This window comes from Urocitellus parryii, chromosome 9 (assembly GCF_045843805.1).
Source record: "Urocitellus parryii isolate mUroPar1 chromosome 9, mUroPar1.hap1, whole genome shotgun sequence".
NCBI lineage: Eukaryota > Metazoa > Chordata > Mammalia > Rodentia > Sciuridae > Urocitellus > Urocitellus parryii.
This window is the reverse complement of record NC_135539.1, coordinates 7,273,602-7,290,588: the sequence shown is the minus strand read 5'-3', so window position 1 is coordinate 7,290,588 and position 16,987 is coordinate 7,273,602. Positions and strand designations below refer to the sequence as shown.

The 16,987-nt window shown below is 52.1% G+C and overlaps 2 protein-coding genes across 2 annotated transcripts; one reads left to right on the top strand and one right to left on the bottom strand.

Annotated features, from left to right (window-relative positions):
- The first annotated feature begins 13 nt into the window (after positions 1–13).
- On the top strand, positions 14–4,012 carry Dnase1l2 (deoxyribonuclease 1 like 2). Its single transcript, XM_026385274.2, has 7 exons — positions 14–1,195; positions 1,292–1,380; positions 1,469–1,552; positions 1,635–1,735; positions 1,808–1,920; positions 2,016–2,267; positions 2,559–4,012. The coding sequence occupies exons 1-7, from the start codon at positions 1,052–1,054 to the stop codon at positions 2,610–2,612; spliced, it is 837 nt and encodes a 278-aa protein (XP_026241059.1). The 5' UTR covers positions 14–1,051; the 3' UTR covers positions 2,613–4,012.
- On the bottom strand, positions 3,772–16,870 carry Eci1 (enoyl-CoA delta isomerase 1). The gene is made up of 7 exons (XM_026385275.2): positions 16,763–16,870; positions 16,561–16,659; positions 10,654–10,781; positions 7,351–7,497; positions 6,060–6,181; positions 5,792–5,970; positions 3,772–4,248 (listed from the first exon to the last, which is right to left on the bottom strand). Exons 1-7 carry the CDS (start codon positions 16,812–16,814, stop codon positions 4,082–4,084), a joined length of 894 nt encoding a protein of 297 aa, XP_026241060.1. The 5' UTR covers positions 16,815–16,870; the 3' UTR covers positions 3,772–4,081.
- Between the last annotated feature and the right edge of the window lie 117 nt (positions 16,871–16,987).

The window sequence follows — 16,987 nt, the reverse complement described above, 5'->3', positions numbered from 1 at the left end:
CAGGCAGTCCTCTAGGTTTCTGTGCCTGGCCAGTAACTCAGGGCTTCTGCCAGCCCTGGTGCCTCAATGGTGTGGGTGTCACTGGTATGTTGATGGGCAGCCTCCTGCCACTCCCTACCCACCTGTGATCCCAGCTTCCCCAGGCCTGGGGCAGGGGGAGGAGACAGGTGCTGCCTCCCAGCCTCCTACCTACAGCTGCCTTTGGAAGGCTGAGAGAACCAGGAGCCTCAGGTTGGGCTGAGAAGCCTCAGCTTTTCATGGAGGTGAAGACAGTGCTGACCAGGCAGCAAGAGAGGCTGGGCCAGGAATGGGACTAGTCTTTACTGTCGTGCTGCCTGTTCCAAGAGGATGTGGCTCAAGAAGGCAGATACTGGGTGACCTAGTTTCTGGGAAGGTGGAGACAAGAACAAGCCTGGACCATGGGTGTGGCTGTCCCTCTAACACAATCCTGAGACTTCCTTGGGGGGCTATCAGGGGCTTTGGGGATGTTCTGGGACAGACCTGGGCACTAGAACTTGCTCAGGGTAGGTTCTTTCTCTTGCCCTCTGGGGGGTCTCCATGAGAATGGGAGTCAGGAGTTGTAGCATCCACTCCATGGAGGGGGTGGGGCTCAGTTATAGCCCAGCCCCTTCCTGAACCAGGGCCTCAAATAGTAGCCAGTGCCCTGGGGCCAGAGCCAGTTGTCAACCAAGACCAGGCAAGTCTGTCCAGGGCCAGCCACAGGCCTCCAGAAGGAACCTGTATCCCTCCTTGGACCAGGACCCCTGAGCCTCTGACACCGCCTCTTATCCACATCCATGTAAGTTTTGAGGCTGAGTTGAACTGGGGACTGGGTGGGAATGGCATCCTGACTTGGGACCTCAGTTTCTCCATCCAGTGGGAGACTGGTCATGGGGCTAAGAACCCATCCCGAGGAGACCTGGAAAGTGCAGTAGAAAGTGCTTTTGCTCAGGCCAGTGCTGGGCCACAGACCCCTCCTGGACCATAGCTGGGTGAGGATTGGTGTTACTGGCCATTCCATCTGTCCTTTCCAGCCCACCTCCCTGGTGCCATGGGCAGGCCCTGGGTCCTGCTGGCAATGCTCTGGGCACTGTGGGCCAAAGGGGCAGCAGCGCTGCGCATTGGAGCCTTCAACATCCAGAGCTTTGGTGACAGCAAAGTGTCTGACCCAGCCTGTGGCAGCGTCATCGCGCAGGTGAGGCTTGGGGGCTGGAGGCGGGGCTGCAGCTGGGCTTTGTGGGCCAGTCAGTGGGGCTGCTCACAACTCTGCACCCGCGGTCTCCTCCGCCAGATCCTGGCTGGTTACCACGTCATGCTGGTACAGGAGGTGCGTGACCCGGACCTGAGCGCAGTGTCAGCGCTCATGGAGCAGATCAACAGGTGCAGTGGGCAGGGTCTAGCGCCATGACCCCTTGCTGCGAGGACAGGCTTCATGCCTTGACCTGGGGCCTGGCATATCTCTCCACAGCGTGTCGAAGCATGAATACAGCTTCGTGAGCAGCCAGCCTCTGGGTCGGGACCAGTACAAGGAAATGTACCTGTTCATCTATAGGTGCGCTTGTGGACTGTAGGTAGGGAGGGGGCGTGAGGGGCCAAGGTGGCGGCTCAGTGGACCGCCGGTTCTCTGCTCCCAGGAAAGACAAAGTGTCGGTTGTGGACACTTACCAGTACCCGGACCCCGAGGACGCCTTCAGCCGCGAACCTTTCGTGGTCAAGTTCTCGGTCCCCGCCACAGGTGAGGCCAGCCCCGCCCCTACTCCCGTTCCATCCTGTCCCCTCCCGCCCTAACACCGCCCCGCCCCCACAGCTGTCAAGGAGCTGGTGTTGATTCCACTGCACGCTGCGCCACACCAGGCGGTGGCAGAGATCGACGCCCTCTACGACGTGTACCTGGACCTGATTGAGAAGTGGGGCACCGACGTAAGCCCCGCGCCCCGCCCCCCATCCCATAGGCGAGCTCTGGCAGTCTGGGCCTGCGGGCATGCAGCTCAGACCCAGCTTGGTGGCCCCCGCAGGACATGGTTTTCCTGGGCGATTTCAATGCGGACTGCAACTACGTGCGGGCACAGGACTGGGCGGCCATCCGACTGCGCAGCAGTGAGGTCTTCAAGTGGCTCATCCCGGACAGCGCTGACACCACGGTGGGCAACTCCGACTGTGCCTACGACCGCATTGTGGTGTGCGGCGCCCACTTGCGCAGGAGCCTGAAGCCTCAGTCAGCCTCGGTGCATGACTTCCAGGAAGAGTTTGGCCTGGACCAGGCCCAGGTCGGTGCAGGCAGGGGCAGTTCCCATCCCTGGGCCTGAAAGACCCTGGCATACATGGTTGTGAGGGCCTGCTAGTCTGTTCCTGCTTCAGACAGGCGGTTTACAGTTAGCACTTTCCACCCTACAACGGCACTCACAGTCAAGGATCCCTAGACCTTCAGGGTGTGCCCCCCATCCCCAGTCTGGGAATAGCCTCAGGGGAGGACACCCAGGTGGTTCCAATTCAGGGGAGGGGGACAAGAAACAAGCTGCCTAGCAGGATGGCTGAAGTTCTGTCCCCTTTTCTTTCAGGCTCTTGCCATCAGTGACCATTTTCCAGTGGAGGTGACCCTCAAGTCCCACTGACAGCCCTGTGGCTAGGCTAGGGCACATCACCTGCAGACTTGGCAGCACTGTGGATCATTTGGGGTAGCAGAAGAATGAACGCAGGGAAGGGTCAGCTGGGTGTGAAAGGGTGGCACAGTCACATTACAGTACTACTCAGAGCCTCAGTGTCCCATCTGTAAGAAGGGCTAACACCACCTACCTCAGAGGGTTGTTGTGAGGAGTACCCTCCAAAGTTGCCTAGCTAGTGCCTGGAACATGTCTGGGTAATAAACAAGCCACTGGGCCAGGACCACTCTTGGGCTGACTCTGAGGCCTCTGTCTCTTTTTAGGACTTAGCCCTTCTTTGATGCAAGCCTTGGCCCTACAACCTGGTTAGGTCCATGATCTCCGTCCTCTTAGGGAACAGGGACAGCTTGGCCTGCCCAACTCATGTCCTCATGGAAACTGGCCATCTCCAAACCATGCTGGCCTGGAAGTCAGCTCAAGGAAGTTCCCTTCTCTTTGTGCAAACTGCAAAAACCCACACTGTGAGCACAGCTGGGCCCTCTGATTTAAGAGTAGAGCTCTGCCCATCTTGCCGTCTAGAGCCTTATCTGAACCAGAGGCCCTGTTTCACCCAGTGTTACAGGGGAGACTCAGGAAGCTGGTCCCATGCTCTAGCCAGTCAGCTCCCCTGCAACTTTTGAGGGCCCTTGAGGATGGGCTGGTTGCTTGGGGCTAAGGTCCTGCCCAAGGAACACACACCTCACCTGTGCACAGCCTGTGTAGGTCTTCGGAGTCCTGGACTAGCAGGGACCTGGAGGATGGGGGCCTGTGTGGGACAAGCATCACCTCAGGAGTAGATGAGCAGCTCCGAGAGCAGGGCTGGAGGCTCCTGGTGTTGGGACACTTCATTCTGGCAGGACTGGGGGATGCAATTGAATTCTATGGCAGGGGAATCTTTCATCTCAAGATGAAAGATTGGAGAATTGGAATTCTCAAGATGTAGGACCTTGGCAGCACCACATGCTTCAGAATAAGCCATGCTTCCCTTGTCCCTCCCAAGTTTGTCCAGACCCTCCATCCAAATGAACAAGCATGGTGGCCAAGGGCTTTTCTCCAGTGGTCTTGTGGGTCACTGGGGTCTGAGACTACCTAGCTTTGAAGGTCTCCAACAAGCAGGCAGCCAAAGGTCAGGAATGGGACAATGTGAGGACTTTATTCGGTTTTCCTTTGGGAAAAGGGACACTCAGTGTGACCTTGTCCAGGGCCCTGAGCAGCCTACCTGTCATTCAGTTCTAAAGTATAGATCCTGTCTAGCTGGCAGAAACAAGGCCATCGGTGGTGATGGGGCCTTGAGACTCAGGGCTACAAGGGGCAGGACTTTCTGTCTAAGATGAGGAAAACAAAAGCTGAGAGGACTTTAAAAATAAAAAATACCTTGTTTAAAATCCCTTTGGGACCACTAGGCCCCCACAGGGCACAAATGACCAAGTGGCAGCCTCACCCTAGCCTTTCTTTTGTTTGAGTTTTTCTAAGTACACCTGCAGGGATTTCTGGATGGAGTCTCTGGAGATGAAGCTGATAAAGTTCTGGAGGTCAGCCTCGCGCTGTTTGATCATGTGGTCCACTGTGGCCTTTCGCATCATGATCTTGGTCAGCTGTCGAGCGTAGTCTAAAGAAAATGGGATCCCCTGTGAAAACCCATTTTTGGAGATAGAAAGATTGGGAATTATCTCACTATGAGTGTTCAAATGGAAACTCTTCTAAAGAACTTAGAAAACGCAGATGAGCTGAGCATGGTGGCACACGGATGTAATTCCATTGGCTTGGGAGGCTGAGACAGGAGGATTACAGGCTCAAAGCCAGCTTCAGTAACTTAGAAAGGCCCTAAGCAACAGAGAAACTCTGTCTCAAAAAATAAAAAAAGGGACAGAGATATGGCTCAGTGGTTAAGTGCCTTTGTGTTCAATCCCTGGCACTGCCCCCGCCCCGCAAAATAAATAGAAGGAAGTCACCTGTTTCCACTGATTTCTCCAAAACACAATTAGAATGACATTGTAAAAGTTGCTTTTTAGCCTGTTATTTTCACAGAATTTTACTATTGAGAATATTTTCCATCACTAAATATTCATTGTGTGTTCCTATTGGGAGGTGGCAAACTGGCTTCCCAAGAGGCGGGGGGCACTGGCTCCTAGAGATATGAATGGTCTTTACATTTTTAAATAGTAGGGAAAAAAAGAAAGAATATCATATGATGACAGAAGTATGAGATACTCATTTTTGTGTCCTGCATTTCACTGGAACATAGCTGCAGCCACCAGCTCCTGCTCCCTGGGGTGCCCTCCTGCTGCAGGGCCACTTGACAGGGGCCTGTGGCCTCTCACGCTGACCAATAGCCTGGCTCTTCACGGACAAGGTCTATGGTCCCTGCTCTGTACCATGGTTGAGGTGACCAACCCTATATCTATAAACAGACTGGGAGATTCCCTTTGTCTTTGTAGTGGGCTGAAGAGCAGTGGGACCCCAAAAAGACTGTGCTCAAGTCCTGACCCCCACTCCAGAACCTGCCAAGTGACCTTACTGCCCAAATTCCAACCCCACTCCAGAACCTGCCAAGTGACCTTACTGCCCAAGACCTGACCCCATTCCAGAATGTGCAAAGTAACCTTCATGGAAAAAAACCTCTGCAGCTATAAATGAGATGACACCCAAAGGCTGGGGTGTGGCCCAGGGGTACAGGCTTGTGAGACTCTGGGTTCCACCCCCAGCACTGCAAAAATAAATAAAGATGAGATCATGCTGGATACAGAGAAGGCCCTAATCTGATGGCAGGTGCCCTGAGGGGAGAGAGGAAGATCTGAGACACAGGGGACAAGACCACATGAGGAAGTAGGCAGACTGGAGCAATGCAGCCACAGCTGAGGAATGCCTGCAGCCACCTGGCTGTCCAGCTGCTGGTGGAGCTCTGATGGCACTTTGATTTTGATTTTGGACCTTGTCTCTAGGATCGTGAGAGTAAATTTTCTGTGGCTTCAAGCCACCTAGACAGTCCTGTGTCATGGCAGCCCCAGGGCACCAACACAGCCTGCTGTTGTGAGCAGCCCTGCACACGTTCAGGACGTTCACAGAGCTGACCTCACCAGATGGGTCATCTGAGGGGAGGAGAAGGTAGAGGGAGGGTGCTGCGGTCCTGCTCGGCTCCCCTTGCTCCTCACCTGGAATGGCCATCCACTGGCTCATCATTGAGAGTGCTGTGCTCTGCACCTGATCCTCAGGCACCACCTGGTCCACCATACCCACCTGGAGGGCCTCTGCTGGCGGGAAAAGCAGCCCCAGCTGTAGAGCACGCTCTGAGGCTCGGTGCCCGATGGTATTCACCAGGGTGTCTTTGAACCTGGAATGCAGATACCTGCTTACTCTGGGGCTCCAAGGAGGGTGTGTTCCATCCAGGGTCAGGTAGTGTGGGAACAGTCCTGGCCTTACCAGAAAGGGGCTATGATGCCCAGCAGGGTCTCGTTTAGTCCCATGACGTACTTGGGGTTGTCCGCCAGTATGCGGTAGTCGCAGGTAAGGGATATCAAGCAGCCTCCAGCGGGGGAGGCTCCCTGCAGGGAGAGGCCAGACAGTGAGGGCTCTGGAGGTGCTGCTGTCCCAACAGTTCCCTAGGGGGCCAGGGCCCAAGGATGCCCCAGAACACCCCAGGAAGGGCCTGGGGGTGGGCATGAGCTCACAGGGTACCCCAGCACCCCCTCCTTGGGTGCTGCATCAACAATCTGCCTTGAAAGTGCATGATGGAGAGAAGAAACTGGCCCTTTAGGGGTCAGTAGCAAGGGTTTCTGCAGGGGCTCAGGTTTTCAGGGGCCAGAAAAACACTTGTTAACTTCTTGTTGTTGGCACTAGAGATGAACCAAGGGCCTCGCACTGAACCCAGTCCAGCACTCTACTACTCACCTACACCCCCAGCCTCTTTTATTTTGAGACCGTCTTGTTAAGTTTTCCAAGTTGGCCTCAAACTTTTTTTTTTTTTTTTTAAAGAGAGAGTGAGAGAGAGAGGGGGACAGAGAGAGAATTTTAACATTTATTCATTTTTTCTTAGTTCTCGGCGGACACAACATCTTTGTTGGTATGTGGTGCTGAGGATCGAACCCGGGCCGCACGCATGCCAGGCGAGCACGCTACCGCTTGAGCCACATCCCCAGCCCCAAGGCCTTAAACTTTTGAACCTCCTGCCTCAGCTTCTCAAATAGCTGGTGATTACAGGCTTGTGCCACCATGCCCTGCTAGAAAAATCACTTTTCCTAAACCTCTGGTTAGGAAAATAAGTGGCTTTCCCCAGGAACCCAATTTATACTATGCCACCAGCATCTCTTCCCTCCCTGGAGCACAATGATTCCTGAAGATGACCCTGTCCCCTTCCGCAGCCTCTTGTCTTCCCCAAGACTGGCTGAACAATGTTTCCAAAATGTAGATTTGGCCCACCACTCCCTCCAGACCCAGCCTGCAGCGGGTGGATCTTTTTTTTTTTCTTTCTTTTCTTTTCTTTCTTGCTTTAAGATACACTTTTTTTATACCTTTATTTTATTTATATACTGTTTTATATGGTGCTGAGGATCCAACCCAGGGCCTCAAATGTGCTAGGTGAACGCTCTACTGCTGAGCCACTACCCCAGCCCTGGGTGGGTCTTTTTCCATTCCTGGCCCAGGTGGTGTTGGCCCCCCACCCTAGGTTAGTCCCAAAGAGCCACAGATGACCCTGTGGGGTGGGTACACTCACATTGATGGCGGCAACCAGCACCAGGTTGGATGGGTAGAGCCTTAGCCACAACTCCTGCACAGCCTTCCAGTACTCAGCGTAGTGGGCTGGGTTCTTCCCGCACATCTCTGTCAGGTCCAGGCCAGCTGAGAAGACGCCAGGACGGTCCTGGGGGGAGTGGCCAGGGCCAGGATGTGATGCTCAAGGTGGCAGGATGCTGCCCGCAAAGAGCCTAGACCTCCCCCTGACCCAGCTTCCACTTCTCAGTTTCAAACTGGAAAAGACAGAACAGGGGTCTGGCACTACCTCAGAGACATGGACCTACCAGCTCTCTGCAGGTGTGTGCACACACTTGTGTATATCCTGGCACACATGCTCTCTGCATGTCTGTGCACGACTCTGTGCACACCTGTGTGTTCACCTCCCCAGGCCAAGTTCTCTGTCATTCAGACTGAAGAACTCAGGTAGAGTAAGGGCTCCTGACAGACCCTGGAGGGCGTACATGTTTTTGTTTACCTCCAAAGTATCAAATGAGGCCCAAGGAGTGCTGGGGGTAGAATAATCTAGAAGGTATCTGCAGTGGAGGTCCCAACACAGCTACCCAGGAGTGGAAGAGAAGCTCCTGGCTGGACAGTAGCGTGCATCAGGGTCTGCACCAAATCCTGCATTTGGTCAAGGATTTTGGGAAAACCCACACCTGGTGCTCCTCTGAGGCCTCAGCACCTCCTCTCTATGGGCTGGAGCTTCTGACTTCTGGGGTGGAAGACTTGTTATGGGGCATACCCACCCCACCCCAACTCCCAGGAGCACAGCTGGACAAGTGTCTGCCCTGTGCCATGTGTAACCAGGAAGACATAGAGGTATGAAGGGAAGCGGCCACAAGGTGTGGAGCGAGCCCCCTCAACAGGTAGACATGCATCGTGTGTGCATGATACGCTTGGGCTGATCTGCTTCTGTTCCCGTGAAATGCCTTCCACTTCTGTAACTTAAAAAGAGCCAACAAAGACGAAAAGATTAGTGACTGATACACTAATCAACTGCTTCTACTGGGAAATAGGTATACGGGACCCCTCATGACACCCCCTGTGCTGGCTGCAGAAGACAGCAGAGGGGACAAGGCAGAAGGGATGACAACCATTTGGCAGGATAAAAAACAAAACACAAAAACAAACAATATCCTTGAATGTGGCCTTATGTGGAAATAGGTCTTTTTTTTTTTTTTTTTTAACAGAGGTTTATTTAGGAAAGTAGATACACAGTCAAAGGAGAACAGGGGCCACCAAGAGAGGCACCTTTGGGGTGGAGCAAGGAATATACATTCTCTCCAGAGGGAGAGAAACAGGGTCTTTAAGATACTATCAAGTATTGAGGAGGCCAGACAGGATTAGGGTGGGTCTTAAATCCAATGACAGACATCCTCATAAGGAGAGGGACATTTGGACACACAGAGGAAGAGGCTATGTGAAGACAGGAGAGATCAGAGTAACACTACCCCAAGTCAGGGAACCTAGAAGCCACCAAGAGCTAGGAGAGAGGCAAAGGATTATCTCGGGGAGCCTCCAGAGAAAACCAGTCCTGCTGGCACTGCGATTCTGAATTACTGGCCTTTGGAACCTTGAAGGTAAATTCCTATTGCTTATGTCACCTCAAGGCAGTCACAGGACACTGACAGGCCATTCCATGATCATTAGCCGAGTGCCCACTTTGGGCCCGGACTCGTGCTGTGCACACACCACAAATGCACTGGCTGTGCAGGGAGAGATGGCGGCCCCTGCCCAGCACAATGACTTTGGGAATGGGGAGGCAGCAGGCACAGCACACAGCACCCACTCTTTGCATGGGTCAGGTCTTGGTAAGGTGCAGCTCTCCTATTTTGTTTGGAAGGTCCTATATTTGGTGTCAGGACACTCTCTCATTTTTAGAGCACAATAAAGACAATGTCATGCTGACATGACATATGGAATGGGGCTACTTCAGGGGTCATCCAGGTGAAAGGTTCCTGTGCAGGTCATCTGCAATTGTTGGAAAGCTGGTAGGGGGAGGCTTCCTTCCATACTGGGCTTGGAACCCAGGGCACTCTAGTACGTCCCCAGTCCTTCTGAGAAGGGCCTCACTACGTTCCCGAAGCTGGATGTGAACACATGAACTTCCTGCTTCAGCCTCCTGAGGAGTTAGGGTCGCTGGCGAGCGCCACTACACCCAGCTGCTCTTTGGAGTTTCCAGAGGCTCACACTCTGCCTCATGAGTGAGCCCTGCACAGAGCACAGAGCACCTCTTCTCACAGCCAGAGGGAGCCTTCACTCTGCAGCTCCACTCCACAGGGGCACACGTCAGGCTAGCCCAGAGACCTTCATAGGCCTGTCCTTGGTGGTGATCTTTCCCCTGCAAGAGGATGCCTGGCCCTTTGGGGCTGTGACAACAGTGGCCATGACCAGGACTACCTGAGGGCTTAAGAAGGCAGGTACCTGCCAGGCTATCTGCTTCCTGAACCTTTCCCAACCACAGGGTGAAGAAGTCCAATGGCTGCTGGCCTGGGCCCTGCACCACAGTGCATTAGCTTTGGAGGACACTTGTGCTGTATGCCTCTTCATTTGAAAGGTGGCCCCAGTGGTTCCATGCTCTGACTCCCAGTCCTGGCACCAAACAGGGACATGACATCCCTCATTAAGGTCCCCAGTGCCGTCAGAGGTCAGACCTCAGTGGACTGTCACAACCACTACACATGCTCCTCTCATGGGCTCCTACCACCCCTCCTGGCCTTAGTGACAGTTTCCATGGATGCCATTCCTGAGTCATCTGTGTATACACTTGGAGGCAATGCTGAGCTTCCCACAAGGATTCAGATGGAAAAAGTTTGTCCATGGGGCTGGGGCTGTAGCTCAGTGGTAGAGCTCTTGCCTACCATGTGTGAGGTCCTGGGTTCGATCCTCAGCACCACATAAAAATAATAAATGAAAAAGTTTGTCCTGGGAGTGTGACCTGAGACCCACCAAAGGTAATAGGTGGCTCTCAGGATTCATGTACCAGTGGCCTGGTCCGAGGCATCCAGGAGCCTGCCACCAAGTTAGCTGAGAGTTGCTTCCCCATGAGGCAGCCTAAGCATGAGGCTGCCCCTGCTGAAATCTCTCGTCCTCACATGGTTCTGGCCCTAGATGCTGAGCACCATGGCTCCCCAGCTCTGCCACTGCATGAGTGGCCTATCCTGTCTTCAGGAGACGCTCTGCCTGGGCACACTGTCGTCATGGTATCTGTGCTCCCTGGAGGCTTCAGCCTCTTCCAGATTCCCCTGGGCCCAGAGGACATGGGCCCTGGACAAGTACCTACCGACGTCAGGATGACGCCGCGGAAGGTCTTGTCGTTCTCCAGCTTCTCCAGGCTGATGACCAACTCTGTCAGAAGCTCCAGGCTGAGACTGTTCACCGGGGGGTTCCTCAGCTTCATCACAGCAACCCCTGGAAGAATGAGGAAGAGGAGCCTTACACCCAGCACCAGCCGAAACCAACAGGCTCCACCCTTGGCCCAGCCACGGGGAGCCTCATGGTCTGAGGTTTTAAAAACAGGTGAGCCAGTGTCTGGGGCTGTGGCTCAGTGGTAAAGCACTTGCCTAGCACATGTGAGGCATTGGGTTCAATTCTTAGCACCACATAAAAACAAATAAAATAAAGGTGTTATGGCCATATACTATTAAAAAAAATTAAAAAAACAAAACAAAACAAAACAAAAAACAAGTGAGCCAGGCCCCATGACACATGCCTGTAATCCTGGGCAGGCTCAACATTTTCCATCCTCCTGCCTCAGCCTCCAGAGTAGCTAGTATCTTTGGCATACACAACCATGGTTAGCTCATTAATGTCTGAACTTGAGGAACGTGCCACTGTGTGGGAAGAGCACACCTGGCTTATTCTTGGCTGACAGATGCTTGGGTTGTTCCCTTCTTTGGTTATTAAACAATGCAGTGATGAACATGTATGCACACATTTTCTTTAAAAATGTCTGTTTTCACTTCTCTTGGATATATGCCTCGACGTGAAATTGCTGGATCACATTGGAAATTCTGCCAAACAAAGCTATAGTTGTTGTTTGCAGCACTGGGGATTGAACCCAGAGGCGCTTTACCACTAAGCCACATCCCCAGCCCTTCCATTCTTTGAGACAGGGTCTCACTAAGCTGCTTAGGGCCTTGCTAAAGTGCTGAGGCTGGTCTGGAACTTGCAATCCTTTTGCCTTGGCCTCCCAAGTGGCTGGGATCATGCCTGGCTGCACTGGTATTTCATATATGAACAAGATCTCAAGTCCCCTGCATACTGTCATCAGAACCCTTGAGGATGAAGGTGCTGGGAACTGCCTCTCCTCCTTGGGTCCTGGGACAGGGAGAGACACATCCTGGATACCTGTGTCAGACATGGACAGATCAAATGTGTACTAAACATGAATGATGCATCTGGTCCTGAGGCAGGGAGAAGGGACAGTCCTCATCATCAGGACTACAGGCCCCATCCCTGCCATTCTCAGATTACTGCGTGCTACAGAGGTCAGGGACCCCAAGAAGTTGGGACTCAGGGTGGGAAAGGTAAGGATGTGAAGCATGGCCCTGCTAGCAACTTCCAGTCCCTGAGGTGGCTGATCAGGAGGCCCTGGGCCTGTGAAATGAAGCTCACTGTGGGCAGGCACAGAGTACCAGATGCTACCCTAGGATGAGCCCACAGTGCCTATGGCCCAGCTCTGGGGCATGACACCCTGGAGGTCCCCTTTCCATCTCCGTCTGCTTTCCAGGCCCATCCTTGCCCAGAGTGTGCACTCTGCAGGCTCACGTCAGGGTCCCTGGGGCCTCCCTGGCTTTGTGTGGCATGGTGCCTGCTGATGGTGTCGGGAGAGCTCCTGATGGTGTCGGGAGAGCTCCCTGACTCTGGGAAGGAAAAGTGCTGACCAGAGACTCTTGGGGAAATCAGGGAGATGGGATACCCAGACATGTGGATGAGCCCCACAAAAGCAAGGTGGGGAGGTAGGAATTGGTCCCGCCTGTCCTACAGTAATGCCTGTACTGTTAAAATACCGTTTTGTCCTAACAAGCAATCCCCACACCATTTTTAAAATTTTTATTACTTTTTTAGTTGTAGTTGGACACAATATCTTTATTTCACTTATTTGTTTATTTTTTAAAAATATTTATTTTTAGGTGTAGATGGACACAACACAATGCCTTTTATTTTTATGTGGTGCTGAGGATCAAATCCGGGTCCCACCTGTGCTAGGCGAGTGCTCTACCACTGAGTCACAATCCCAGCCCCTCACTTATTTATTTTTTATGTGGTGCTGAGGATGGAACCCAGGGTCTCACACGTTCAAGGCAAGCGCTCTACCGCTGAGCCCCAGCCCCAGCCCTCTACATCATTTTAACAGTTAAAAGTTGGGGGTTGGGATTGTGGCTCAGTGGTAGAGCATTTGCCTAGCATGTGTGGGGCACTGGGTTCGATTCTCAGCACCACATATAAATAAATAAACAAACAAACAAACAAATAAATAAATAAATGGTCCACCAACAACTAAAAATAAATAAATAAATAAATAAAATAAAGGTCCATCAACAACTAAAAATATATATTAAAAAAAAACAAAACAAAACTTGGCATCTGCTTTCCTTTCATGAAGACCAACAAAAAAACAACTTTAAAAAAACAAAACTGTAAAAATACTGCCAGGAGCAGTGATACACACCTGTAATCCCAACCACTCAGGATGCTGGGTCAGGATCATCACAGATTCAAAGACCAGCCTGAGTAACTCAGTGAGACTATGTCTCAAAAAGGGCTGGAGAAAGGAGGATGGGGTCCCCTGGGTGGTCTCCCCACAGCCTAGCTTCAGAGCTGCTGTGACTGAACTGTGTGTCCTTAAACAGACAAGCTGAAGTCCTGTCAGCTGCTTCCCGTGCATGTGACCTTATGAGGAAAGAGTGCTTTGCTGATGTCATTGGGATGTAAGCTAGGAGCAGGTCTTACTCGCCCTCGGTCCAACAGGACTGTGTCCCTGTAAGAGGAGAGACTTGGAGTAGACCATGGGAAAGCAGCAACTGCAGCGATGAGTCTGAAGCCAACAAACCAAGGACTGCGGCAGCACCAGGGTCGGACAGGGGCAGGAAGATTCTTCCACCAAGGCCCCAGAGGGCGTGTGGTTTTGCTGCTACCTTGACTTTAAACTTCTCGACTCCAGAACTGTGAGAATATTTCTTGTCACTTAAGTCTTTTAGTGTGTGGTACTTTGTACTTGCAGCCCCAGGACACAATGCAATCATTGTCTTCCAGGTGCCCAGCAGCCCTGGGCATACCTTGTCTTTGGGGGCAACGTGCCTCAGGCTCCCAGGAGTGAGTGCACTCATGCGTGAACCTGCTGGTGGGCACTGAGGTTCAGCCCCTTCACCTGATTTAAGGAAGCCCCACTCGAATGCAGACATGGCTCTCTGGCAAGGACTCCAGTTAGAAGTAAAGGTTTTCCTCAAAATTAAAAATCTGTCCTGAAATCTAATCCAACACCATCCAGCTGCCTGTCATTTCCATTCTGGGCAGGAAGTAAGTGCCTCTTCATGTTCTGCCCCAAGCTTCCAGAACAGTGAGAGTCAATGAAGATCACCTCCTAGGGATCTGGGCCAGGACTCTGACCTTGTATGAAAGGACAGTGGGTCACAGCTCTCTGTGGCTGTTCTCACCAGCCTGTGCTGTATCTGCCCCATTTGTACCTCATCAACATGCTTCATTCCCCCTTTTTCTTTTTTTCTAATAGCAAGTCCTGAGTCCTCCTGGAACACAGCCTTAGTTCCTTGAGGAGTGACAGAGAAATCTGAGAAACATATGAGCAAGGAGAAATACTAGTGGGGGCTCAGGTCACATTCACCTAGGGACAGGGATTGAAATGTGGGGGTCAGATATCCTTACTCATCCATAGGACATTGTGGCTGCAATGGCTCCAGTTACCTGTTCTTACCTCCTGCCCGAAGGGCAGGCCCTCAGAACTCCTGGAATACCAAACTCATTTAAGGAGCATTTCTCAATGAGGACTTCAGTCTCTGGTTTGTCAACACAGACTTTTCTCTGGGAATGGAAACTAAGTCTTGGTGGCAAATGGGCTCTTTTGGAGACTTGGATTTATGAGGAAGAGGTAATTATTATCCAGCTACAGGTGTACAAAAAAGAAAGAAGCACCCCAACCTTGGTTGGGAAGGAAGTTTCTGAAATGGACTCTGAGGTTGGGCAGGTTATTCAACACTGGAGGAAAAGGTAAAGAGGCCAAAGGTGAACATGAGCTAAAGAGATTTGGAAGAACTTAGCCATCACACGGTAAGTAAACACATAACCAAATTCCTGGCACAAAGTAGGTAACAGACAAATGCTTTTTGAATGACAGGCTCAACAGAATCTAGAATCAACTTCAATACAGCTCTTAAAAATTTTTTTTGTAGGGGTTGGTACTAGGGATTGAACCCAGGGGTGCTTAACTATGAATCCCCATCCCCAGCCCTTTTTATTTTTTATGAAACATTTTTTTAGTTGTCAATGAACCCCTATCTATATGTGGTGCTGAGAATCAAACCCTGCACACACGCAAGGCAAGTGCTCTACCACTGAGCCATGACCCCTTCCCAGCCCTTTTTATTTTGAGACAGGGTCTCCTAAGTTGCTAGGGCCTTGCTAAATTGCTGAAGCTGGCCTCAAACTTCTGATCCTCCCGCCTCAGCCTCCTGAGCTGCTGGGATTACAGATGTGTGCCACTGCACTTGGCTTAAAAATGTTTAAAAAAAAATATATAGATAGATAGATATACATGAGGATGCTACAGTTTGTGCTGCATTTTTTTCAGAGGAAAGTAAATCTAAAATACCCCTGTTATGCAATGTTGTGGGAATGGCAAAATAGGCCAGAAGCTCTTCGTCCTTCAGGATGAATTCTGTTTGCAATCATTGAATGTGCAGCAAAAGGACTTTCACCAAGACTGAAAGAATCTCATTTATTTTCTGTGTCTGTGAGGTTCACATTAAGTCTCACTGCTTATTCTTTAGGATGTTCATTTTGAAGATTAATGAAGTTAAAAAGTAGGAGCTCAAAGGAAGCATTTTCCATTACAGAATCTTCTATTTAGTCTTTGAACTGAAAGAGTAAAATAAAAATGTACTAAAAAAAAATTGTTATCTGGTAACACCCCACCCCCAGTTTCTTTTCTGGGGGGGGAGGGGCGTTCCTGGGGATCTGAGGGGTGCTTACCACTGAGCTACCTCCCCAGCATTTTTTGGACATTTAAAAATGTATAATCTAGGGGCTAGGGCTGTGGTTCAGCAGTAGAGCACTCCCTAGCTCGTGCGAGGCGCTGGGATAGATCCTGAGCACCAAATAAAAATAAATAAAGGTACCGTGTCCAACTACAACTAAAAAAAAAAAAAGTTAAAAAAATGTAAAATCCAGTGGTCTCACCATTTGGTGCAGCTGCTGCTATCCATTCTAATAGTTTAAAATGTGCTTTTTTGCACTTTTTGTGATATATTCATCTGTCACAGAAATGGACCCTCTCTCTGCTGGACTCCAACCCAAGTCCCTCTTCTCCTCGCTAAGACAGCCCCAACGCAGGGAACAGAGGCCTTGACCTGCAGGTGCTGGTTCAATGTGGGTGGGGCTGAAGGCCATCTTGTGCAAGAGGAGGTGGCTTCCCACAGAGATCCAGCAGGGCTGCAGCCAGTCCTGTGAAACTTTGGTCAGTCTCTGCTCTGCGCCCAGCTCTACCTCCTCGGTAGAAGGAAAGCCTTTCTCTTTCAAAAGTGCTTTCTGTATCCTGCTGGAGTTTTCCAACGTGTTCTGACGCGGCTAGAGCGATTCCATTTGTGGCTCCTGGTTTTAATTAGCAAAGCGCTTGCCGGGTTTTGGCCAGGTTGGAGTGGTAAGAAAAATGAAAATATTCTAAAACTCTTCCAATCACTCTCAACTAATAGCTTAGCTAACAGCTCACATCCCCCGAACTTTAAAAATCGAAACGCTTTCGTCTTCATAATGAGTAAGACCACCTACCTCCTGGGTGGAGTGAGTTTTAAACAGAACACGAGCGCGCGCTGGGAAACCCGCCAGCGTGCCCGCCAGGCGACCTTTCAGCGAGGCACCCGGGGCACGTCGCAGGCTTGCTACGCGCTGCGGCTCTCACCCTGCGCCCCGCCGCAGGTCGCCGGGCGGGGCGACCCGGGCCCGCCCGCTCGCTCACCTGTGGCCGCGTCCGGCTCCACCAGCACCCGGTGGTTCGCGAAGCGCCGAGCGCCGTCCCCGCCGCCGGCCATCGCCTGCGTGCGCCCGAGCCGGGCACCTGCGAACAAGTGCCGGGTCGGTAAGCGCTCCGCCCGCCCCGGCCCCTAGCCCCACCAGTAGCACCAAGACCACCACTAATGGCACCCCCCTGCCGCACACACCCGCGTAGAGCAGGGCGCGCGCAGTAACGCGCCTTCCCGCTGCCAGCGCCATATTGAGTGGGCGCTGGGTCGCGGCGCAGCGAGCAGCCCAACCTCCCGGGCCAAGGCTCCTCCTCCCGCCGGCCCCGAGCTGGGCGGAGCTGGGCAGAGCTGGGCGCAGCGCGGGACACCAGGAGGGCCGACAGAGGCGGTCCTAACTGTGCGGGCAGTGCATGGCCTGGTAGT

Bases quoted from the DNA above. Each gene is read 5' to 3' on its own strand.
- Eci1 (XM_026385275.2), bottom strand. From the start codon at position 16,814: ATGGCGCTGGCAGCGGGAAGGCGCGTTACTGCGCGCGCCCTGCTCTAC. The intron at 5,971-6,059 runs GTAAGGCCAGGA...TCTGCATTCCAG, and splicing joins GGCATCATAGCCCCTTTCTG to GTTCAAAGACACCCTGGTGA. The intron at 4,249-5,791 runs GTGAGGAGCAAG...CATTTTCTTTAG, and splicing joins CCAGTGGATGGCCATTCCAG to ACTACGCTCGACAGCTGACC.
- Dnase1l2 (XM_026385274.2), top strand. From the start codon at position 1,052: ATGGGCAGGCCCTGGGTCCTGCTGGCAATGCTCTGGGCACTGTGGGCC. The intron at 1,381-1,468 runs GTGCAGTGGGCA...ATCTCTCCACAG, and splicing joins CTCATGGAGCAGATCAACAG to CGTGTCGAAGCATGAATACA. The intron at 1,553-1,634 runs GTGCGCTTGTGG...CTCTGCTCCCAG, and splicing joins ATGTACCTGTTCATCTATAG to GAAAGACAAAGTGTCGGTTG.